Raw genomic sequence first — 25,326 nt, 5'->3', positions numbered from 1 at the left:
TTCAAGTTTTGACAGATTTTGTGAACCTACTAAATGGATGTCCCCTAACCGGTGTCCCACCGCTCGCCACCCCCATCGCCGCCTACACCACAATCACCACCACCACCACTTTGAACACTCGTCATCACCAAAATAAAAACCTTTCCAACAATCAAAGCGACCATCATCAACATCATTGTACCCCAAGGCCCTATGGAGACCATAAAAAACGTGTACTTTGTTGAAAAATACGTTTTCAAATCAAATATACATTATTTTTTAGTTATATTCAATATCCTAGCAGCCTGCCTCAGGTCGCAAATTATCACTCACCTCAGAGTCTCGGATACTTTTCACAAAAGCGTCCTGCTTTCCTTCCGAAATTGTGAGGAAAACCCACACTTGCTTGATGAGAATAAGAAAATATAAAAAATTGTCGAATATTTACGTTAAAATGTTAAATTAAACGTAAATGTCTGAGGAGCTTCGGAGCGCGCGAGTGCTCGCCACTAGGTGGGTCCCGGAATGATTACGCGCTGGTGACGTCATCGTGACGCACATCCGGAAAGTGACCACGTGCTCTAAGCCCGGTGAATAGTGACGCAACAGTCAATGGACACTGCATTGGATTGCATTCAAACTAAAACTATTCATAAACTAATCTATATATTGTTTTTTTAAACAAATATTTTACCGGGTAAGGCCCACTGAGCTATGTAGCTCTTTTTCAGAAGCGACCTGGCCACAAATGATAGTTCAACGCAGTGGCTTATCATATGTAAATGTATAGCAGCCAAATACTCGAAACGGAAGATGTTCATTATAAATGTGGAGGGAAAACCCCGAGGACCTGGAGAAAAATCCACGCGCACACGGGGAGAATATGCAAACTCCAAGTATACAGGAGTCAGGGTCGGGATTGACCTCTTGTATACCAGGCAAGGTCGTTAACATCTTCCCACCGTGGCGCTCCATGCAGCTGCGGTCCTCGTGGGTTGTGGTAAACACAAAGTGCAACGCTACATAGTTGCACCACATACATAAATTATGTGTGTAGTACACATAAGAGTAATGTACCTAAAAATGTAAAATGTATTTTCTATATAAACGGTGTTGTTGTCAGGCAGTGTTGTTGACAGGTTTGTTGAGTTGTGTATACATTAACAGTAAGGATGTGCACAATATTTGTTGTACAGATATGTATGTATTAAAATAGTTTCATTTATTGTAGTGACTTTGCAAATGCACACGTGGGTTTCATTATTATTTTGCTCGTTATGAACAAAATATATTCAACAAAAATTGCAGTAAATGTGTCAGGACAAAGAGTACGGTGGTCATACAAACTGGGATTTGAGTTTGTCCCTGAGAGCGCCAGAATATAACTCAGCGTCACACAGCCAAATGTACACAACTCCCCATCGTCACCCATCATCGATCCACTCATCTCATTTACATCTTCGTCACCACCACCACCTCGTTTTAGGTATATCCCATCTACTCATCTCGTTTCATCTTGCCAATCACCTTGTACATTGTGAGTTCACTGCACAGCAGCGCCTTGATTAAGGCGCTATTTAAAAGTATAAGATAAGGTATGTATATGTGCGCACTATATTATAGACCTTCTTTGGTTCTTTCGGTAAAGTCATGTAGAATGAGAATAAAATAATAAAATAACACAATAAAATTCTCACGACGTTTCGGCCACAATGCAAGCGGCCGTCTTCAGCTGGCTAACCAGCTTAAAAGTCGCTACGAATCTTAACATCGTTCATTGAAGCTCTGTCGTCCCGACAGGTCTGTTCCTTTCACCTGAAGACGGCCGCTTGCGTTGTGGCCAAAACGTCGTGAGAATTGTATTGTTATTTTATTATTTTATTCTCATTCTACGTGACTTTACCGAAAGAACCAAAGAAGATGAATCCTTGCAGTCACGAAAGCTATTAAATCGAAATTTATATTATAGACGTTAAACCCCCTTCATAATCCCATTCAGACTATCCTGTTTAAAATCAGATTCATAGACAAGCAGACCTAGGGGTTTGTCATGACAACAGGGATCATGGTCAGTTTAACCCCTAGGCTTTCGCGACCAATATTATTCATATCATTCATAATGATTATTGTAAAAATTTGATAGTCTCTACTCCCGCTGGTCTTCCACGAAAACATTGTAGCACTGTTTGGTTCTTTCGGTAAAGTCACGTAGGAATAAAATATAAAATAAATTAAATCACGACGTTTCGGGCGCAACCCAAGCGTCCGTCACCAGGTGGGGACAACCACAGCAAGAAACAATTGCCTTCAACCACAGCCTTCAACCACCTTGATTTAATTTATTTTATACTTTATACCTACGTGACTTTACCGAAATAACCAAAGAGTATGGATCCTTGCAGTCACGAAAACTTCAAGTCTAGAATTGTAGCATTTTTTTCCGCGAGATCAACAATCACATTACGCTCGTCAACTTAATAGCTTAAGGACATTGACCAATCGTTCTGTGGAGCTCAAGAAACTCCGGTGTAAGTGAATGGAGATGCCCCAGTTGTTGGGTCGTGACGTCAATCACTGTTATGCCTCTAAACCCCACAATAGGTCACCAGTTTCGTGCAGCCCCGCATCCCAAGCATGATCGCTGTCTGCTTTCAAGTTTATTAGGGACTAGCGGGAAGTACCTCGGAGTTGCGGTGCAGGATAGCATTTGTGTCCTATATCATTACCGTTACCATGACCATCAACTACTATCACCTCCACGATCACCACAATCACTACCATTGCAAAGATCACCATCACTCTTTTCTCTATTATCAACAGCGTCACGAGCACCACCATACATACTCCCTTTGGGGCCGTCCATAAATGACGTCACGCGAGTTTGGACGATTTTGACCCCCCCCCCTCATTACACGGCTTCACAAAAAGTCAGACTCCCCCCCAAAAAAAAATAAAACACGCTTCAAATCGCTTTAAACTATTGTCATTGTAGTGCGTATTTAATGTGGCGCTGCACTCTGATGTTGTAGGAGAAAACATTTATTAAAAAGTCTATTTAATTAAGTAGAACATGTTGTCTATATTTATTTAAAGTTGAGAATTTTGATATGACGTCACATTTCTAAACCTCCCCCCCCCCCTCGTCACACATCGTCACAAATGTCTGACCCCCCCCCCCCAGGTGCGTGACGTCATTTATGGACGGCCCCTTTATCGTTATGTCTAGGGTCATTTCCACTGTCACCACCGTCACCTTTGCCACCAGGACCATCATCATCACCATCGCGATCATGACCTCAACTATCGCCATCTTCACGAACCTCACCATCGCTATTTCTCTTCTTTGGTTCTTTCGGTAAAGTCACGTAGAATGAGAATAAAATAATCAATTGATAAAATAAAATAACACAATAATATTCTCACGACGTTTATTTTATTCTCATTCTACGTGACTTTACCGAAAGAACCAAAGAAGATGAATCCTTGCAGTCACGAAAGCTTTAAATCGAAATTTACCGCTATTTCTGTCAACATCACTATCATCACAATAGCGATCTCCACCACAATCATTGTAAGCATTATCACGAAAGCTACTTATCACTAGCATCCCAATAATCATAATTAGCCTCATCTGGTTTACCACCAGCACTGCAATTACCAACTATAATACAAGCAAATATCCCCCGTATAACCAAAACAATTTGGTGGGGAAAGTGTTAGCGAGCACCTATCAAGGCCGGCACGGCACACTGGTGATGGCTGTGAGTGGGAATCGAACTCAGGTCACCGGGTTCGTAGTGCAGCGCGCTAACCGCTGCACAACCACCATCACCTCCCCCACCACCATCAATATCATCACAATCCAGGGTGCGAGTTGATGGAGATAGCGGGGATTTCCCTGGCTCTGCGATGTGTCTTCGTTGACTGCACGTCTTTGAATGGGATACTGCTCAGGAATAGAAAAAAGTAGATGCTGGTGGTCGAGATGGCTGCAAGGAGGCTAGGAGATTAAGGGACAGCAATGGATCATACATCAACACCATCACATCTTTCACCACCATCAATATGGTCACTTATCACTATTTCCTCTTGCATCACCATTACTACCATCACTATCATCTCAATCGCTATCATCGCCATTCTAATAATCATATATCAATAGTCACTGTCTGTCTATATATCGATATCGATCAACACTACTATGATCCTCGATCACCACCATCACTACCACAACCTCCACTGTCACCAATATCTTTGTCACGATTTCCTCTTGCATCACTATTATCATCTCCACTATCATCACAATCACTATTATCACCCATAATATAGTTTTGTTTTGGATTAGATCGCGTAAATATATAAATGTGTCGTTAAAACCCGCCATCACCCGACACAGCCAACTAGTAAGGGTTGTCACGTAAACAGAACGTGCCAATTCGTCACTAGTACAAGCCACAACATTTACAATCTGTGTACGACGTTTTGCCAGTAATTACAACTAGCTTCATCAGGCGACAGCCAGATTTGTGGAGAAAACCACCTGTTTAGTTCCTTATATAGAGGCGTAGATGTGGTGACCACGCTTCTGCACTCTTGCAACACTTTCTGTTGATATCTTCGGTAATACATGTTTTGTACCAGATATAAATTTCTGTATTTTATGTACCGTGCCAAATCTGACTCGGATGTTTTGTTTTTCCAAACATCCAGTTTATCAGTTCCTCCCGCAATGTACGATATTTTGATCGTTTTCATTACTTGGGCTGTTTTAATGCTCGTGTTATTTGATTTGGTTTTGGCATTCAATGCCCTGTTGATTTGTGCATCATTGTAACCGTTCATTTGCAGCGCTTCTTTAACATGTTGAATTTCACTTCTCACACAGTCACCATCTGACACTGGTGTCACAAGCGGTAGTCATCCGATGAATGAGCGTCTTGATAAGAGCAGATATCTGTGCATTGTGATGGTGTGACTCTACATTCAGATAGTAGTCAGTGTGCGTTTTCTTTCGGTAAACGCCGTGTGTTATTTTACCATTTCGACCCCGTCCGAGCAGAATATCCAGAAATGGTAGAGTTCTGTCAGCTTCCACTTCCATGGTGAACTGGATGGGTTTTGCGATTTGAGATGATTTAGAAATTCGTTCAGTGTATCTTTGCCGTGTGGCCAGACCACCAATGTGTCATCCACATATCTCAACCAAGCAGATGGTTTTGGTGTGCTTGAAGCTATTGTTTTGTTTCAGAATCTTCCATGTACAAATTCGCTATCACAGGAGACAAAGGAGAGCCCATTGCTGCTCCTTCCTATTGTTTATAGAAGTCATCTTGCCACAAGAAGTGTTCTTTAGACAGTGTTCAAGCTCGTCGTGGGATATCTTTGGCTAAACCTTTGTTCGTTACCAGAGTGTCGAGTAATTTAATTGGTTCGTTGACCGGAACCCTTGTGAACAGAGAGGTCGCATCCAAACTTACGAGAATATCATTATGGTTCAGCTTTATATCTTAAATTGTATTTACGAGATATTCAGATTTTTTATGAAGAGGTCCTATACCGATGTAGGGCTGTATTTGTTGCGTTACGTATTGTGCTGATTTGTACGTGGCAGAGCCTATTGTACTATGGGTCTTAATGGGGCATCAGGTTTGTGAATTTTTGGTAGCCCATGAAGTCTTGGTGGTTTTGATGCCCTTGGTTTGATCAGGTATTGATTTTACTTGGGAATTGATGACTTTGTAATGATTGCCATTGTTTTAAGTTCCAAGGTGCTGGTTGGGTCTCGCTTAATTTTAAGGTAGGTACCTTCATCGAGTAAATCTTTGATTGTATTATCATATTCCTCACGGGGCATCACGACAGTTGATCGGCCCTTATCAGCAGAAATTTGGATATCTGTATTTACTAGTTGGCTGTGTCAGGTGGTGGTGGGTTTAAACGACACATTTATATATTTACGCGATCTAACTAAAAAATATATTGTGGATATTGGTTGTGATAGCCTACGTGTTAAACTCACTATTATCACCTCCACTATCATCGCAATCACAATGATCACCTCCACTATTATTACAATGACTATCGTTGTAATCGCTATCTATCGCTAGTCACTTTTTCCTCTAATATCGCCATTGGTATCAGCCCCTCCATAATCGACAGCATCACTCCGATCAGGATCACTATTTCCTCTACCGTCAACATCACTAGCACCACCTTAATCATAGATGTCATACTCCCTCAATTATCGTAATTTCTAGGGTTATTTCCACTATCACCACCGTCACCTTTGCCACCAGGACCATCATCATCACCACTTAAACCATCACCACCATCACTAACTCATCAATATTTCCTCCATTACTGGGTATGATTGCCAGGTTCTATCAGAACCGGTAACCGGTTCTGAAAATGATTACAAGTTTATAGGTGAGATTTAACTGTGGTTAACGACACATCCTAAAATGCATTCAGCACCTACACACATTTGAGTGGACTTCCCTCTTCTGTGACTATTGCTCAACACACTAACGTATATTTATTTATATTCTTGGTTCTTTCGGTAAAGTCACCACATAGACGGGAAACAATAAAATAATAAAATTATAAAACAATAAAATTCTCACACGACGTTTCGACTGCAACACAAGCAATCGTCATCAGGTGTGGTTTTCACACGTGACTTTACCGAAAGAACCAAGAATATAAATCCCTGCAGTCACGAAAGCTTTAAATCAAAAGTATATTTGTCAATGACTGGATCTCCACACGATTCAAATTACGCATATATTTCTCATTTATGACATCTTAGAAATACATAAAGGATATGCAAATATGAATCGAGCAGACGTCATGAAACTTGTTTTTTTATTTTTCCCATTTAAAACTCAATATTTTCACGTCAAACACTAAAGGCCTGGGTTATCTGACGATAGACCTGTCCCATCACCATCCAGTAAACTTTCGCTATTACACCTAGCCTGGCACAGTGTTCATGTCACACTCCGTGACATGGCAGCTGATATTGTAACATAGCCCACGTGTGCGAGTTGTCTGCCTTGGTGCAAGGGATGAGAAAATAATCACTCATAACTGCAATTACAATGCCTTTTACAAGTTTTAATATGGGATCAAATATACTCACATGCTCAACAAGATGTTCGCATTGTATGGGAGATTATAGACGACTTTTACCGTGGTTTCATTCTCTCCACCTCATCAGGTTTTTTCTGCATACCAGATCAAATTTGCCTTACCGGTGGCAATAATTCTGCACATCATGATATATGCTCGTTTTTGTACCATAACATTACCACCATGGAAAATGTGAAACAGCTGCTGTTATATTAACAATAAGTAGAGTAGGGTCTTCATCAATCAAACATCGTGCCTTCTGGACCAGTTATCCAAAAGCTTGTTTACACAAAATTTGCCTAATTTTGACTATTGAGTCTAATCAGCAGGATTATGGCCTACTAATCAGAAATAGTATAAGCAAGAGGTGCCCACAAACACAGCGAAGCTGTGCAAAACATAATGTAGAAGTTTAGCTTTCAGGGGGGCCATGGTAGAACCGCGTTGACCATGAAGGCATGATGGCAGATGGTTCAAAAATAATGGGAGTGACCACCAAGGAGAGGAGTGTGTCCAAGAAAACATCATCCGAGATTGGGGTAATGACATCGGCTCGTGCGCACATGTCAAGGAGATTGTTGCATGGCAGGATCGTGAAGGATGGTGGTAGCGGCAGAAGGCCTTCACCCAGCAGTGGATTGACCAAGGCGAGTGATGATAGCTTCCAATGGAATCTCGCATGGGCTCACCGACGGAAGCTTTGACAATACAATTGCACTGCTCACCATTGCGTACAGTAGTGCAATGGTGTCAGAGCCTCCAGCAGGGGCTTGCAAGTTGCCACACGACCAAGGCAGCAGTGGATGAGTCCAGGCGAAAGGCGCGACTCCCCAATGCCCTTTTCACATTGCACTACTTCGCAGAGGACACAGTAGCACAATATAAAAAGGACAGCGGGGGGACGCTGAGCTTCCGTCGAAAAAGTGAGTGTTGTAATGATGATACGAAATCCACTGTGAAATCTCCTATTGAAGAATCTGACTTTCGGCCTAAGACAAGTAACATTATAGGTGTCACAGTTGCGCTGTCTAGCTTTCTGAAGCGTTTCAGGGTTGTGCCGCGTGTTGTTCAACATGTTCGGCATTTTTGCTCTCTTCGTGCTGGGAACTTCTTCACAAACTCAAAACTCGGTTCCCTGCAGAAGCTCCCGGCACATGCAGCAACAACTTTGGACGTCACGGCAAACAACATCCAAGACAACCTCTGAGAACCCTTCAGAGAGATAAGGAAAACGTCAATCCTAACGGATACTTACTACAATGTTTTTAATTGTTCAAATGAATAGAACTCGCGAAGGTGGTACCTATGTGACCCCACCAAAGATCTCTCCTCTTTATGTGCTGCACACTTGTCATGTAACAACAGAATACTTATAGTAAGCCATTAAAATGCCATTCCCATTGGAAAAAGTTGATTATTCAAAACAGCCACACTTTAAAAAGAAAATTATGGTAAAATTAACGGACGATTGCAATATTTTCTCGAAACATGAAGCTGCCATAACATTGCATTTAAACCTCCTGAAGACATATAAGTAAAATTGTAACGTTTATTTTACGTGATTATGGCATAATTGTAAATTAATGGGAGGTGCTTTGTCAGGGAGGAAACGCAGGAAGGCGTCGTGAAGTAGCGATGATGACCAATGATCCGGATCTGCAACGAGAACAACAAAATAACCGGTTAATTTGTTTTCATTGTTTCTTCCACCGTTGTCAACGCCACATGTCTGTCTGTGTTGTTAGCGCACACGCGAGAAAGAGCATGAGCACAGCTCTTGAGCATGTCACATTCTTGTATTGTTGAAGCAAATTATAATTCAGTGACCCCTGCAGCGGTTAATACAGCACGGAGTTCAAGGGAAGAATTTCTTTACGTTCGCAAAAAAAGTACAGGCACGTGACCACTGGATAAATTACTCCGTGATAAATTTGCAGACCCAAATGGCATGGCTGTGCCGCATGGAATATGTTCAATTATTTTTGATTATATATATTACTGGATATCCAAGTCTGAAAAATTACAGTATTCTTGTTTTACTAATCACATCAGCACATACTTATGAAACAAAAGTATTCTGCATTATTTCAAGGGCCTCACATTTTTTTGTAATCTCCGACCTTGCCCACACACTCTTTTGGGATATTCTGATATTCGTTATCAGAATCAGCAAGGATTCTTTTTTAACCAGGTCGACGACGCGAAGATTATTCACGCACCTGACACAACAACAAAACATCCAAGGATGTGGCTACTGGTCCCGTTGCCCTCTCAGATTGTCCAGCGACCTCTGCACATGTTATAGCTTGAAGGTATGACCGACGGTTGGGAGGTCAAGACCAACGAAGGAGTGGGAGCAGAATGAGAACAGAATGAAGACAAAAGTATCGCGAACGGAGCGACAAGATCGGCTCGCGCGAAACACGGGGACGGATTGCGAACGTCGCAAAAATCGTGGACGATGTTGACCGCTTGCGGAGAGCCACAGGCGTTAGTGCCCTCGCCATGCACGTGTGATGTTCACCGTAGCTTCTTTACGACTGGAGCTGTGACTGAATTATATGGTCTGTTCGCTGGGGCATCAATGTCCTCATTGGAAACAGATTGCAAGCGAAATCTGTAGCCCTGAAATGCCTCTGCCACGCCGCTGCAGGCTTTCAGGGTCTCCACCAGAGCGAGCTCGAGAGAGGGTACATTTATTTTAACTCGAGTAAAATGATTGCAATTTCAAGTATAATTGTAATATTGGTCGTATCATACGTTTTTTTTGCACGTACAATCCTACTACAATCCTGAACACGTTTGCAATTTTTTTATAACCCCCCCCACCCCATCACTTATTTAAACAATAAAATTAACTGGAAAAAAAAAGGACAGAGATACACCGAATCGCCGACCACACGATGCCACACGCTCGGCGCATTCACGTGCAGCAAGGCAGTTCATCATCATCATTTATCCAACCAGTGGCGCACAGATTGTTAATTTAAGGGTTAGATTTATGCGCGGATCAGACCACCCCTTTTCCATAATTAACATAATAAACGCAACCACCGAGCCGCATAAATTATGTTAATGTTCGTCTATGTCACGCCCACCCCGCGCCAGCTGTCAACGGCGTCTGAGGCGACGCTGCCTCTCGGCCTAGTCGCCATTTATCGCTCAGCCCTGCCTCGGTTTTGCACCCAAGTAACGCGTACACGAGAATGACAACAATTTTTCCGATATTTTTTACTTGCGTCCGAGGCTTCCCCACCCACTTTCGCGCACAAATCTCTAAAATTTAACTGCACTTAACCAAACAATAAATTTATTTGCGCCTTACCACCGCCTCGGCTGGCCATCGCGGCGGCCATGTTGAATAGTTTACATTCCTGCGTGTAATCAGCGCGAGGCTTCTTGCGATGTAAGCGCGCCTCCCATTGGCCGCGCGGGGCTAATCGGCATCTGGCCGCGCGCGACGTAAGCCGCCCGCCCATTGGACAAGCCCCGGACGCTGGAACACGCCCCGTTCGCGCTGCGCCAATGGAAAAGCGCGAAATGGGTTTTTGGGGGGGGGAGGGAGGGGGGGGATCCGCCCACCACTCACCCCCCCTCTCTCTCTTAGGACCGGCCCAGCCGCGCGCGATGTAAGCGGCTCGTTGATTGGCTAGAAGCTCTTACTGGGGGGGGGGGGGGGTGTTACCCCGACGGTTGGTCGTCGCACGTAAGGACGACGTTGATTGGCGGAGAAAGAGAGCGATCGCAGGGCGGGGGGGGGGCAGCGAATGAAATGCGACCGCTCATTGGCTACAGCGGCGAGGGGGGGGGGGTCCTTGGTTGGTTGGTTGGGGGCGACTTTTAAAGGCGCAGTTTGAATCGAGGCAGCTCGAGGCGGTGGCTGGCGGAGGCGTTGTGCGTAGCGTTGTATAAGTGTTGTGTGTTACTGTGTGTTGTGTGTCACTGTGTGTTGTGTCACTGTGTGGTGTGTGTCACTCTGCGTGTTGTGTGTCAATGTGTGTAGAGTTGTGTACCACTCTGTGTTGTGTACCACTCTGTGTTGTGTAGCACTGTGTTGTGTGTCACTGCGTGTTGTGTAATTGTGTGTTGTGTGTCACTTGTGTTGTGTGTCACTTGTGTGTTGTGTGTCACTCTGTGCTGTGTGTTACTGTGTGTCGTGTGCCTTTGTATGCTGAACTTCTTTCGCACCGTACGTAGCCAACCGTGGCAAGACGCAACGGGGAAGGTGCTTACTTGAAACTGCATCGTCTCAATGAAGCCAATCACAACCTGACCGTTCAAAGAAAACTGTGTTCTTGTTTGCATTCAATGGCAATACAACAGTACTGTATTCAGAATGTGTCTGCCCCCCTCTCTCTCTCTCTCTCCACCACTCTCCTCGTCGTAGGCGAACAGAAGATGTCTAAAAGCAGGAGGCGGAGGTGGAAGACCGAGCGCACCCGCGGGAGGCCGCTGGGCCGACCCACGGCCGGGCGGCTGCGTCAGTGCCCGGCGGCCAGGTAACGACGTGCGGGCCCCTTCGTAGCGGGCCGCATTTCTGTACCTTTGCCTTTATCCGGTGCTAAGGTGCAGCACGTTTTTTTTGTGTGTTGTTTCTCATTCATCGTTGTTATTTTTCTTTCCCGTAATCGAGTGGTGGTGGTGGTGGTGGGGGGGTTTGGGTTAGATCGCGTAAAAATAATAAATGTGTCGGCAAACCCTCCGCCACCACCCGACGCGTGGCCAATTCGTTGCTAGTACAGCAAACACCGCTGTGTGTTGGAGAGTAAACCCACAACGTTTTCAATGCGAGTACGACGTTTTGCCAGTAGTTACTACGAGCATCATCAGGCGGCATCCAGACAAATCGTGTCCAAGCAGCAGCAGCAGCAGCAGCGAGGACGAATGTGAACGCACTCCATGCTCGGGTACGGGCAGGATCATAACAAGTCTTATCCAAAGCTGCTCAAACCGCCTACACGACCGAAGTCCTTCTATTTTGTCATCACGGTATGCATAATAATACAGTGAAACTGCTCTCTTATCTTCATTATTATTTGTGACCTACCCAATGTCTGCAGCCAGGATCAATCGGTGACGATCCTACTACCTGCAGATATTTAGCAGATGAGATGTGTTGCACCGTTAATTCCGCCTGTTTGATCATTCATACTTCTCTTCTCCGTGTGCATCTGTGCAGAAAGGTGTTTTTTTGTGGTTAAGCCATAGTCCCCCCCACATACCGCTCGTATCAATGCGGATAAGAGGAGCGGCGACCCACTACACTGTAGAGTAATATTGGTATAAACGCTTGTTACAATATGAACAGCGCATTGAAAACGCGTACTATTTTACGTACTGTTTACAAAGTGTGTTCACAAATCCACACTGAGAAACACGATGATTGACAGAGGGGGGTAAATTATTTCTTCGACAGTGTATTTAAATAGAATTACTGCAGGTAAGTAGTTTTCAGTTTTAAAGGCGTAGTTTAACAAGACAACACTTGCCAACTTCCTTCAAGCCCATGTAATGTTTACATTATATTATAATGTTTGTGCGAGAGCCGGGGGCTTATGGGACCCCGGGGTCCCGCCATAAGGATAATTTATCGATTCAAATATGTATTTATCCTCGCATACATTCCATCTTATGTTTACGAATATTTTGCAGATATGTGCATATGTTACGTTTATGATCGTGTACCAAATGGGGCTATGCAATCGAAAGAGAAAAGGATTATTGAAATTGCACCACCAAATAGTGACCGTCACTATTTGGTGGTGCAATTTCAAGAATGTTCACAGAACTGTCACTATTTAGAGGAGCGCTTGTCACAGGTTGTCCAAGGTTACCGTGTAATCGTTGCATAATGATTGTTTCCCGTATTAACCATTTTGAGGAGCAAAGGCCGTGACCAAATCACCTGAAAGCTTTCTAAAGCTAAACTGGGTTTTGAGCCGGGATGGTGCTCCTCGATTGTGTGACCATCATGTGCATAAAAGAGGTGTCATACGCTGCTATCCAAGAGCATTGGAGGAATCCCATTGTTGTACAGTACCATGCTGCAGTGTCTGCTCCCCGCCTACACCAATACACATTGACCAGCATGGTGAAGTATGTACGTTGAACTTCTTTCGCACCATACGTAGCGAACCGTGCTAATCGGAGGTGCGATACAGTCAAGTAACTTTCCACTACCCATGCTGGCCATTTTGGTGAAGTATAGTCCAAACCCCCCGCACTGCCCCTCCCCCGCCAAGACCAGCACAGCGAGGGGAGGTCCTTATCCAGCAGTGGATTGACAATGCGCTGTACATCTACACTGTAGTGGATTGTTGTAACGTTCTGACCCCGTGCCCTGACTGGACATCTGTTGAGAAAATAGCTTTTATAGCTCGTCAGATTCCTCCTCCAGCACAAATAAATATTTCCGATTGTGTTTGCCTTGCGCGTGGCACTGGTCCCAGGTCCCCAGAGTGTGACGGCAGGGCCCATGTGGAGGGAGAGCCATGCCAGGGAGGCGCGGTGGCAGGGCTGTCTCGTGCCGTCCGTTCGTTGGTGGGCACCGTGTCTCACGTCTACCACTGGTGCAGCAGCGGCATCTTGCAGGTGATTGAGCGGGCGCGTACTATTTATTTGCACAACGAATAGGGCGCTGGGCAGACGTGAAGCCGCAAACTGCTCAACGTGGGAGAGGAACGCTTCGCTGCGCTATAGAAGGGAGTGAATGTACGTGTGGTTAAGGATACATCGCCGTCGTGAAAAGGCTGGGATTTATATCCGAAGTCGTGTGCTTTTTTCAGGAGTTTCGCTTCCCCCACCGCTAGTGCAATGTAAGCATATGTTGCTTATATCACAACTGTTTATATGAAGTGCGTTCATTTCAGGCTTTTGCTCTTTCAAGGATGTTCGTTTGTGGCATCTTGCAGGTGAATAAGCAGCATTTAATGTGTATCTTTATTTTACTAGCTAAGGAACACCTGAGCTATTTAGCTCTTTTTCGGAAGCGACCTTGCCAAAAATGATAGCTCGACAAAGTGGCTTATCGCGTGAAAATGTGTGGCGGCCAAATAACTCGGGACGTGTGATGTCGATTCTAAATTGGTGGAGGGATAAAGCGGAAGAACCCGGAGCACATTACGTGGCATGTGCCCCATATATTGTTGGATCTCAAAGGCATGAGCAGGGGTGAGAATGGGTAGTGCGGAGCTGGATGACCACCTTGCATCGGACAGATGCCATGGTGATGAGATGTGAACTACCTCGCCTGGTATATGGGGGGGGTCGTGGGTTCGATCCCAACCCTGACACCTGTATATTTGGAGTTTACATGCTCTTCCCGTATTCGTGTGGATTTTTCTCAGTGCCCTCCTGTGTTTTCCCTCTAATTTTAGAAACGTGTGTTTTTCGAGTATTTGGCTGCGATAAATTTCCACGTGATAAGCCACTTTGTTGAGTGATCGTCTGTGGCCAGGTCGTTTCCGAACATAGCTACGTAGCTCACTGGGCCTTACCAGTGAAATACAAAATAGTTTTATTGTACAATAGTTTTAGTTTACATAAGATTCAGGGGTACGTTGAGGGCAGTACAACAAAATTCCAAAACCAATTGTTCTATGCTCTTGCATCTACACTTAAGTATGATCAAATACCCCCTCCCCCACTCCCCATCCATCCAGCAGTGGGCTGTACATGCCCTCAGATGTAGCATTCGACTATTATGCTTTTTGAAAACTGTTGTATTTTCCTGTTGCTCTACGAAAGAATAAGAACTAGTAATAGGTTTTACCCTTTTAACTGGCACAAAAACTGACACCTTTATACAAGGGATCATGTTTGCAATAACCACAACACAAGCAGTCAAAAATGCAAACAAAAAGGAACAACAAGAATAAGAACTGTTGGCCCATCCATACCCGTGTCTTTGCGTGCGAGTGATGTCATGTGATGTCATGTCGACGTCAATCGGGGAGCTGAACACCTGCGTTGTGGCCCTCCGTGCACGGCAGGGAGTGGTGCTGGCCAAAGACTGGCTCACGCCAGAGCTCGCCTACCGGAAGGATTTGCAGCAGACGCTGCAGCGCCTGACGAGCCTGGAGGCCGAACTGCAGGCTCTCAAGCGCATCACTCGAGTGAGCCCTGCTGCATACGACAAACAAAGATTCCCCCGTGTAGCCTTAACTAGACTGTTGGGGCAAGTGCTGTTAGCGAGTAGCACCTATGAAGGCAGGCACGGCACACGAGGGGGTGGGTGAACAACACCACGCCCGGCTGCCTTTGTCTCCCCAGTGGCGATGTTTACACACCGCATCAGGTACTCATTTGAGGCTGAGTCGACCTTGGGGGAGGCCCATGACTGGTTGAGATAATTGTCACTGGTGTTGGCCATGAGCGGGAATCGAACTTGGGTAGCCGGGTTCGTAGCGCAGTCTACTAAGCACTCTACTACTGCTCCCGATAAGACACACGCATGCCAGTGTATAAGCAAGAAGTGGACTCGCAGAGTGCTGTTCGTTATTATTTTCAAGAATGCTGGGTGTGGCGTGGCGCACTTCTTTAACCCAGCACGTTAGAGGTGAGGCTGTGAAGGTGGCCAAGAGGTGAAGTACAGCGGATCCTTTGTGAGGTATTCCTTCTTATGTATGGGGTTTTTCCCGGGTTCTCTCCCCACGTAAAAATGGATACTCCGCAATGATGAAAAAGAGGTTTCCGTAGATATAACACTCCTTAACCGAACATCTCAATAAAAGTCTTGGCTTAGTGAGGCTTTCCAGGATAAATTGCATTTATATGCTTGTTTTGCATTCATAATTGGGTGTGGCCCAGTAGATTCTTGAGTTTACTGCAGGCCCCCCTCTCTGCCGTTTAAGCAACGCTACGCGTGTAGTTTGAAGACAATTAATTATGCATAAAGTTGGGTGAATTGTGCAGCCATTGGTATATATGTTGTTTGATGTGCATGACGTCTCGAATTGTATTGCACGCTCATATAAAGTGTGTAATTTCCAATTCTCTATTTGCACAGAATAAACAAAAAATCTCAGCATTTGTCATTAGCATTGTCTTGTAACAGAAACGTAAGCAGTCCAGAGGTATCATTTTTGAAGACGAGAACTTGCAACGATGGGAGAATTGTTGTCTAATATTTAATTTGACTCGCAGCTTGTGACAGTATTTACATTGTGGTGCCTTCAGTGACAATTAAATGTTCATCAAGTCTAGTGAGTGGAGTGTGGTGGGTAGCCATCAAGTCTGTCGAGAGCTAACGGGCCCTGACCCACAGGATGGTACGCACCAGGCCTGCGAAGGCCTGTGCCCCAAGTGCGCAGGGGTGTGCGTGCCGTGCCCGCCGCCTGTCTGCGCTGTTCCACCCCTCGTCTCATCCTCTCTGCCTCCGCAAGCCCCTCCTCCTCCTCCTCCGCCTCCTCCGCCGCCTCCGCTGCCTCCACCGCCGACAGCTCAGCCCAGGCTCGTGCTGAAGAGGAAGGCGGCGGTGCAGGCACGTTCCATGGGGGTGGGGGGGGGGGTCTCGTTGTCTAGCCATTGCAGTGTGTGCACCACTCAAGTGCTCGCACGTGTGATTTTTCTGTTTGCTTGGGCGTTGTAGTTTATTTGTTTTGCTTCTGTAATTTTTGTGATTTCCCCCCCCCCCCCCGTCACTTGCAAATGAGATTACGTTGGTCCATTGAGGTCTCACCTGGATAAATCATATACGCTTAAAGGATCCATCCATACTCTTGAACCAGGGGCCTGGATGCACAATTGCCTTTTCCTAATTTCCTGCAACAGATTGTGCAAATTTATGCTTCTACTATGCCACTTTTGAAAATAGTTCTCTGAGCCCCAGACATAAAATTATTGCTTAGTATCCTAAAGGTGCCTCAGTCTGACACCTCTGAGCCACAACCGGTAATACTAAACCAACACAAAGTTATATCTGGTTTAATCTGACTTTGGTGAGCTTTTGGCATGAATACTGATCCATAAGTACAGTGGCATGCTGTATGTATGTTATTGTATCGTATGCTCTATGCATGCATGTATGGGTAGAACAATTTTAACTCGTAATTTTCTATCGTGAAGTTGATAACAAGGAGAGAACAGAATGAGGCAGACTTTTTTTTGTTATTGTTTGCCAGGGGGGGACGTGGAATGCAAAGTAATTCTAAGTGCTCCAAGTAGAACAGAAAAATAAGCGTTAAAATCGGTTTCTGCCATGCGTTGATGTCACAGCTCCCCAGCGGTGTCATTGACTTTCTGGCGACACCTGAAGCTGCATACATGTTCACGTAATATGCTTCAGTGCATTGTCAGAGTTATGTTCATATGCTTCGGTGCATTGGCTTGCACAATAGCAGCATAGATGTGTGTTATTATTTATTTGTCTTCAAACATAATTATGCCTTTGTCCTTCCTGGGAAACGGTCAACCAAAGTGTCATTCACAGGGGTTGTTTGAGCTTGCTTCACCACGCTTGATCAGCTTACGTGCTGTATGTTGAACACATAGATGTGTTTATTATTTATTTGTCTTCAAACATAATTATGCCTTTGTCCTTCCTGGGAAACGGTCAACCAAAGTGTCATTCACAGGGGTTGTTTGAGCTTGCTTCACCACGCTTGGTCAGCTTACGTGCTGTATGTTGAACTTCTTTCGCACCGTGCGTAGGCAACAGTGCTAATCGGGGGTGCAGACCTGGGTTGGTAAAGAGGGGTTGCCAGGGCTGGTTAGGATATCGCTTGTCACTGACGTTAAACGTAGCTGGATATCGCTCGTTACTGATGTTAAACGTAGCTGGATATCGCTCGTCACTGACGTTAAACGTAGCTGGATATCGCTCGTTACTGATGTTAAACGTAGCTGGATATCGCTCGTCACTGACGTTAAACGTAGCTGGATATCGCTCGTTACTGACGTCGTTAAACGTAGCTGGATATCGCTCGTTACTGATGTTAAACGTAGCTGGATATCGCTGGGAATTCAGCTCGGGGGGGGGGGGGGGGAGTCACTGAATTCATAGCTTGGTGTGCAAAAACCACCGCTGCACTCTTGATAGGAGTCCATCGTTGTGTTCGTGCAGCGTGTGCCGCGATTTTTTAAAATTGAAATCCCCTTGCATGCGCGCTTGTCTGCGGTAGCGGCCTACCCAGAGGGACTGCACGGCGGTGGTAACTGTGAAGGATCTTCTGCGGGTGAAGCTGCGCAAAACCTCCACCGAGGTTGAAGACGAGAAGCGGGTAAGAGGGTGGCGTTCACAACTCGATTGTTGTTTTGATTTAAAGCTTTCGTGACTGCAGTAATTCATAATCTTAGTTCTTTCGGTAAAGTCACGTTGAAGGGAAACAACAAAACGGTCGTTTGTGTTATGGTCGAAACGTCGTGAGAATTTTTATTGTTTTATATATATTTTATTTTGTTGTTTCCCTTCAACGTGACTTTACCGAAAAAACTAAGAATATCGATTGTTGTTGTTCAGCATTGTAATTGAACCGCGTCAGAATTTTCACTTCACGTATCATTCCATTTTTAAGCCACGATGTGACTGCCACTTAAATTGCTATTCGCGTTCACAAAATGGAACAAAAGTGTAAGCGCATCGGTGGTGTGGCAATGCTCTGATACAAACCATTTTAATGTATTCTGATGCTCACGATGCACTTGTCGCAGAGTGTGCATCACATCGAATCCTTTTCAATTCCTATGAATTGTCATTTTTTTATAGTCCAATAGGCGTTGTGCATGACAAGAGGTCAGTGCAGCAAAGTCCATTGTACAGTACTGTGTTTCTATGCTCCCACATCTACACTGCCTGCCTTCATCCAACCCATACCGACCAGCGTGATGACGTGTCCTTAAATAACCCCCACGGCTGACACCACGTGGGGAGTCCCTCGTCCAGCCGTGGATTAACAAAGGGCTGTATGTAAATCATTTATATACATTCATACCACCGTAGATTATACAGATTGGCGCCACTGCAGATCCTAGATATTTTTCCCACCACTGTTGAATGAGCATGCACCAGTGTAAGAAAAGGGGATGGAATTGAGACCCTGATTGGTGATAACTCCAGAATCGGAATCTTTGTTTAGACTGCAGCAGGAGGAGGTAATCCGATGAGCTATAAAGCTCTTTTTCACAGATGTCCAGTATGGGCGGGGTCAGCAAAGTTACAACAGAAAACCAAACAAAAACACGATAGAGGTGCAAAATAGAGAAAATGTTGAGCGAGTCACTTAATATAAATACATATTTGAACTTGCTTTTATCAAAATTTGGGCAAGGCAGCAAAATAACGACAAAAAATACAGCCCCAGACCACACCAAGAAACTGGACATCTGTGAAAAAAAGAGCTTTACAGCTCATCGGATTCCCTCCCAGTACAAATAAATATTCCGACTGTGATAAAGCACACAGTCGTAGTCCCTCGATGAAACGGCGTGGGCTCGCGGGCTCACGCGAGGGGGCGAATCGTGGCACCGGTGCACACCGAGGTTCTGCGCGTGCTGTTGACTGGGTAGGATGCGAGCGAGTGGAAGAAGGCGCTCGTCACCGTGAGGGACCTGCAGGCCGTGAGCCTGCGCCGCACAGTGTCCGAGTCGTGTGCGCAAACGATGCTCTCCCCAAGGGGCTGTCGGTGGGTGAGCCGGGTCCTCGCGTGTGCACCTCCTTCATTCAGTGTCCTCGTGCTCGCAACCGGCAGGCTGCTCTTTGTCGTGAAATGTTTCCGCGCTCGTCGCCCGGTCAGGATGTACAAAAATAATGCCCCACTCTTGTGCAATTCAACTTTTGTGTTCAGTCCTAATTGCGCTTGTATTTAAGCCACAGCGATCTGTCATAGACCACCACAGTTGTGGTGAGTGGGGAGGATCTGTGTTTTTAAAGCTTTGGCTCATGATAACCTTAACCGACAAATATAATAATAAAAAAAAAATTTACGTTCAGTGTTTTTTGGTTTCTTTACGGCCAGTCTTGCTCTAACTTCTATTTGGTTATTTTTTTCCCTCTGATTTCTGTGTCATCGTTATACGTGCGTTTATGTTATTATCATTGGGGTGACCCAAGTCACTTGCCAATGAGACCGTCTGGCTTGAAGTTCTCAACTGGTTCAACAAAATTGCCTTCAACTGGGCTTGTGTCTGCTCTGTTGTTAGTCGATAATAGACAAGTCTTTGGTATCGTGTTATGTATTTTTAACGCCACGTGCTATTTCTTCACGTTGTAGGCAAACGCCAAACAAAACGCCGTACAATTTACGGGGACTTCTAAAACGCGTGGACATAATCAGGTGAGATCTTTCCTTCACATTTGCTGCATACAAAGTTGTAGTTTGTTGCCCTTCCCTGCACCTCTGATTAGCAGTGCGAAAGAAGGTCTACATACATACAGTCATACCTCGGTATACAACCGCTTTGGAATACGTCGAATTTGGTACACGGCGTGTTTTGACGAGAAAAAAATGTCTTGGGATACGACGTCTTGCTTGGGATACGGCACGCTTGCTAGAACTTGTATGGGTCGGGATGAGTCGCCGCGTGCCCTCGTAGACCCCGTTCACGACTGAAACAAAGCGCCGCTCCTCAGTCTGCCTGTAGATCTCGTTCAGTGCACAGCCCTTGCTAGAACTGTGAATTTTCACGTGTTTTTTGTTATTTTAACGTTAATTTTTTTTCGAATTCATTCAAATCCTCTCAGCAAGGTAAAGTGATGTTATATTTTATTTTTATTTCAATTTATTTATGCATTTATTTTAATTAACGTATGCACTTTAGTAATAATAAGTAGTGTCTACATTTATATTGTACAACCCCATTAATGTATAATATGCCATATAAAATATAATTTCTTATACTCTGGAACGGATTATTTCCTTTCCCTTGATTTCTTATGGGAAAAATTTGTTTGGTAGACGTCACTTTCGGTATAAGTCCCCTCCTACCTTCAGGAACGAATTAACGACGTATACCGAGGTACCACTGTAATACGTCCATAGATCTTTGCGTACGAGACGTACGAGTCGCTGTGTTTGACGTGCAGGAGCCCTGGGGGCACCCCCATGTATGACAAGGAGAACCGGGAGACCGGAACCGGCCTCACCCCTATCATGACGCAAGCTTTGCGCAAGAAGTTTAAGGTAAGAGAGCGTCAGAAAGAGTTCTGGTTGCACAAATTGCACATTCAATTTACTCTGCACATCTTTTTGTTAATTGCGAATTCAAATGGTGGGTTTCACAGCTTTGTTATAGCCAATCGTTGTGAAATTAACTTGTTCATTTGAAATGCACATGAATTTGAAATATATTATTTGGTGGGAATTTTATGTTATTCATAGAATATAAATTGCCTGGGAATGTTTACGAAAAATCTTCTTTTGAGTGTTTAATGCGTGGGAGGCCATGGTGATATTTCGGTGCAGACGGTGTGATCCACCAAGCTTAAATGATCATCAACTTGTGAATTGCACCCTTTAGACTTTTCAGCATCTCTACCTCGTCTCTCTTTTTGTTTAACATGGTTTACTGAGGCGGGGGGGGGGGGGAAATGGGTTCGGAGATTAGCCACCTGGGGATAATAAGCCAATCCATGTTGTACAAGATCACCGGTGCCGGGCAGATGGTCGCCTTGCTTTAACGGAGTCTTGGCCACTTCACAGTCGCTGCACGCGGATCGCAGCCCCTCACCTGCTGGGAAGTATTCCCCCAACAACAGCTTTGAAGACCTGATGCAGTAGGGGGACCTTGCGCCGCGCTTCCCGGCGCCGGCAGGACATCGGTGCCGCCGCACGCGCACGGGCGGACGACGCGGAGCTTTGAAACGCTTTCGACATCGATCACGGGACGAGTTCTCTCTTGCGTTCAGTGTCTTTGCTAAACGTGGAGACTGGCCCTCGTCATGGGAATGTGGAATTTCCAGCAGCAACAGAGATAATTGTATTTTTCATGGTTGGGCTACTCGTGTTAATGGGCAGAAATCAGAAATACAATGAATTTCGATTTAAAGCTTTGCTGACTGCAGGGATTCATCTTCTTGGTTCTTTCGGTAAAGTCACGTAGAATGGAAATAAAATAATAAAAATCAAATAATAAAATTCTCACGACGTTTAGGCCACAACACAAGTGGCCTTCTTCAGGTGAAGAAACAGGTCTGTCCAGAAGACAGAGCTTGAATGAACGCTGTCAAGCAAGGACCGAGTCTTTTTAAAGCTGTGTGGGCGGAGTTAACACATGAATTAGCATGTTACCAGCCCCCCACCTCCGGAGCGGAGGAGGGAGGGGGCTGGGAAAACAAAAAAAGGAAAAGAGAAACAGCCAAGGTGCCCTGCTGTGTCCTGAGTTGCATTATGACTATGCTATAAACTGGACTACTATATAATACAATGTTATACCTTCCAATCTAAACTACATGGTATAATATCAAATCCAAAGACAAATTCCACATTTCAATTTTACAGTGCGTTACTTTACACTACCCTATACTTTAGACTATAAAATTATACTTGTAACATTACACTGTCTTATTCTGTGAACCCAACTATATACCACACTACTGTATATTCACTATGCAATTACGATGCTATATATTGCCTTATGAGGTATGTTAAACATTACAATGTTATACTATTAATTATTATACTACGTGTTATAAACCATATCATTAACCGTGGTGCGAGAGGTATTAAGAGGCAATGCCAGCGAAAGGGCTGCGGTCTGAAGGTCACCGTGAAATACAATTAATTAAGAACCGAAATGGTTTATAACATCTTTCCAATGGTTACCAAGCCAGAATCCATCTTCTCGGTTGAAATTGTCTCTGTGCTTGTATATGTGGATGGCCTCATGAACGAATCTCTCATACATAGTAGTCCAGTTTATAGCATAGTCATAATGCATCTCGGGACACTGCAGCGCACCTTGGCTGTTTCTCTCGGTTTTCTTTTTTGTGTCTGTGTTCCCAGCCCCCTCCCTTAACGAGGGCCACTTGTGTTGTGGCCGAAACGTCGTGAGAATTTTATTATTTAATTTTTATTATTTTATTTCCATTCTACGTGACTTTACCGAAAGAACCAAGGAGAGAAATACAATGCTTTTTGGTTGTTGTGGAATGCCGCTGTCAATCTTCTTCGTCCCATACGCTGCGCGCGCTCTGCTTTGCACATTGTGTCAATCTACAGTCCCCTGCGGTGTAAGACACGTGGACCGTGATCGCATTGGCCACTTGCTGCACGCCAGCGGCCGGGCGCGGTGAAAACGAGCAGAGCTTTAGGTGTGCGGGTTCTGTGGAGAATCGCTGCCATCGATGCGGGCAAGACCTCTCCCGACGGCAACGGCTTGGTCGTGGCCTATTCGTCAAGGTGCTGCTGCACTAAGTGAAAGTGTGTTTGAATTAAGTAACATTTTACCACTCCACTGAATGGAGTGTTCATGCTCAGCGCTGGAATGGGAACAATTCCAACGATGTATAGCTACATAAATGGTTGCATTTTTTTGTCTACTAATACAGCGAATGTTTACTTGCCATTTCTGATGTCTATATAATGTATACTTCTACATGGTTTTATTGGTATTGTGTTGAATGCATTTGTACTAACACCGGTCAAGCCATACTACTATTTTCTAATAATTTTAATCGTTTCTCGTTTATCATGAGCCCAGGTCTGTAAAATGATAACTTGTGTTTATCCACCTTTAAGTCTGGGTCCCAGGTCGCTCGTGGTCACGCTGCTCGGTGAACTGGACATTTAGGTCAATTTCACTCAGGTGTTAACATCGAGCAGCAATTGATCCAAATGGGTCCTTGGGCACTCCCCACCCGCACCATCAACCCACATTGAACAGCGTGGTGATGTTACGATCAAACAATCCGCATGGCAGACATGGCGTGGGGGCCTTCATTATTTTACAATATTCGAAAATGTAGATCATTGGGAGAGGGTTTCAATCGATCATTTAAACAATGCCCCCACCCCCCCCCCACTTGGGGAGTCGCTGATAAAAGCTTCGTCGCCAACTTCGTGAACGGTGTTTTTACTGCAGTTTGTCGGAAGATTTACGGGTAAATTAATGTAATATTGTCTTGTGATGACCATTATTTTATTTCAGTCTTCCCCCACCGCCCATCGTGCATCCCAAACACTGCCCGTGAAAACCAGATGTTGATCCCCTCGATTAAGTCTTATGAGACGAGCTACTGGTGGGCAAAACTCTGAATTTTTACCTTTGTACTAAATATCGTGACGGCTGTCATCGGTTTGTGGACACCTACATACTGTGGGTGGGGTTTTTGTTTATTTTTGCACAATGAAGAGTGCTCTGTTGCTGGTTAGCAGACGCTTTCGTGGTCATTTAACAATCGGGTGTCCGCCGCAGCTCGTTACCAAAACTGTCTTTAATGCTTGTAAACAAATAAACGCTTTTTTTGCTTATACGTTGTGTTTATCTTCTTTGGTTCTTTCGGTAAAGTCACGTAGAATGAGAATAAAATATTAAAATGATAAAATAAAACAACACAATAATAGTCTCACGACGTTTCGGCAACAACACAAGTGGCCTTCATCAGGTGAAGGGACGAGACTCTGGTAGGACAGCGCTGGAGTGAAAGCCACGTTCAGATCACGACCTTTAAGCTGTGTGAGAGGAAACAAAGCGCCTTGACAAAGGAATTAGCATATAATTGAGCATTGAAATGGCTGAGTGATTAGCTTGTGACTGGTCACAGAAATAGCTATGTTAAAAGTTAAAGCATACACATACGCAGAGACACCCCTTGATAAAGGAATTAGCATAGAATTTAGCATTGAAATAGCTAAGTTAAAGCATACACATCCACAGAGGCACCCCTTGACAAAGGAATTAGCATAGAATTTAGCATTGAAATAGCTGAGTGATTAGCTTGTAACTGGTCACAGAAATAGCTACGTTAAAGTCACTACTACTACTATACTACTACTACACTACTACTATTCTACTACTACTACACTACTACTACACCACTACTACTATACTACTACACCACTACTACTACACTACTATACTACTACTACACTACTATTACTACACTACTACCCTACATACTATACTACTACACCACTACTACTATACTAATACACTACTACTACACTACTACTACACCACTACTACTATACTACACTACTACTACACTACTACTACTATACTACACCACTACTACTATACTAATACTACTACACCACTACTACTACTACAGTACTACTACTA

The 25,326-nt window shown here is 44.5% G+C and overlaps 1 protein-coding gene and 1 long non-coding RNA gene across 2 annotated transcripts; one reads left to right on the top strand and one right to left on the bottom strand.

The window, feature by feature from the left end:
• Positions 1-7,080: 7,080 nt before the first annotated feature.
• Positions 7,081-10,648, bottom strand: LOC116950097 (uncharacterized). Its single transcript, XR_004403961.2, has 2 exons — positions 10,436-10,648; positions 7,081-8,766 (listed from the first exon to the last, which is right to left on the bottom strand). It is a non-coding gene; the product is annotated as an uncharacterized LOC116950097 (long non-coding RNA).
• A 281-nt stretch (positions 10,649-10,929) lies between these two features.
• Positions 10,930-24,517, top strand: PRR11 (proline rich 11). Its single transcript, XM_032967546.2, has 11 exons — positions 10,930-11,004; positions 11,308-11,335; positions 11,498-11,609; positions 13,560-13,701; positions 15,102-15,224; positions 16,376-16,591; positions 18,231-18,329; positions 19,615-19,730; positions 20,319-20,381; positions 21,131-21,227; positions 21,747-24,517. The coding sequence occupies exons 3-11, from the start codon at positions 11,509-11,511 to the stop codon at positions 21,822-21,824; spliced, it is 1,035 nt and encodes a 344-aa protein (XP_032823437.2). The 5' UTR covers positions 10,930-11,004; positions 11,308-11,335; positions 11,498-11,508; the 3' UTR covers positions 21,825-24,517.
• The last annotated feature ends 809 nt before the right edge of the window (positions 24,518-25,326 follow it).

This window comes from Petromyzon marinus, chromosome 38 (assembly GCF_048934315.1).
Source record: "Petromyzon marinus isolate PM22_M1 ecotype Great Lakes invasive population chromosome 38, UKy_Petmar_22M1.pri1.0, whole genome shotgun sequence".
Taxonomy (NCBI): domain Eukaryota; kingdom Metazoa; phylum Chordata; class Hyperoartia; order Petromyzontiformes; family Petromyzontidae; genus Petromyzon; species Petromyzon marinus.
This window is presented reverse-complemented; position numbering and strand designations above follow the sequence as displayed.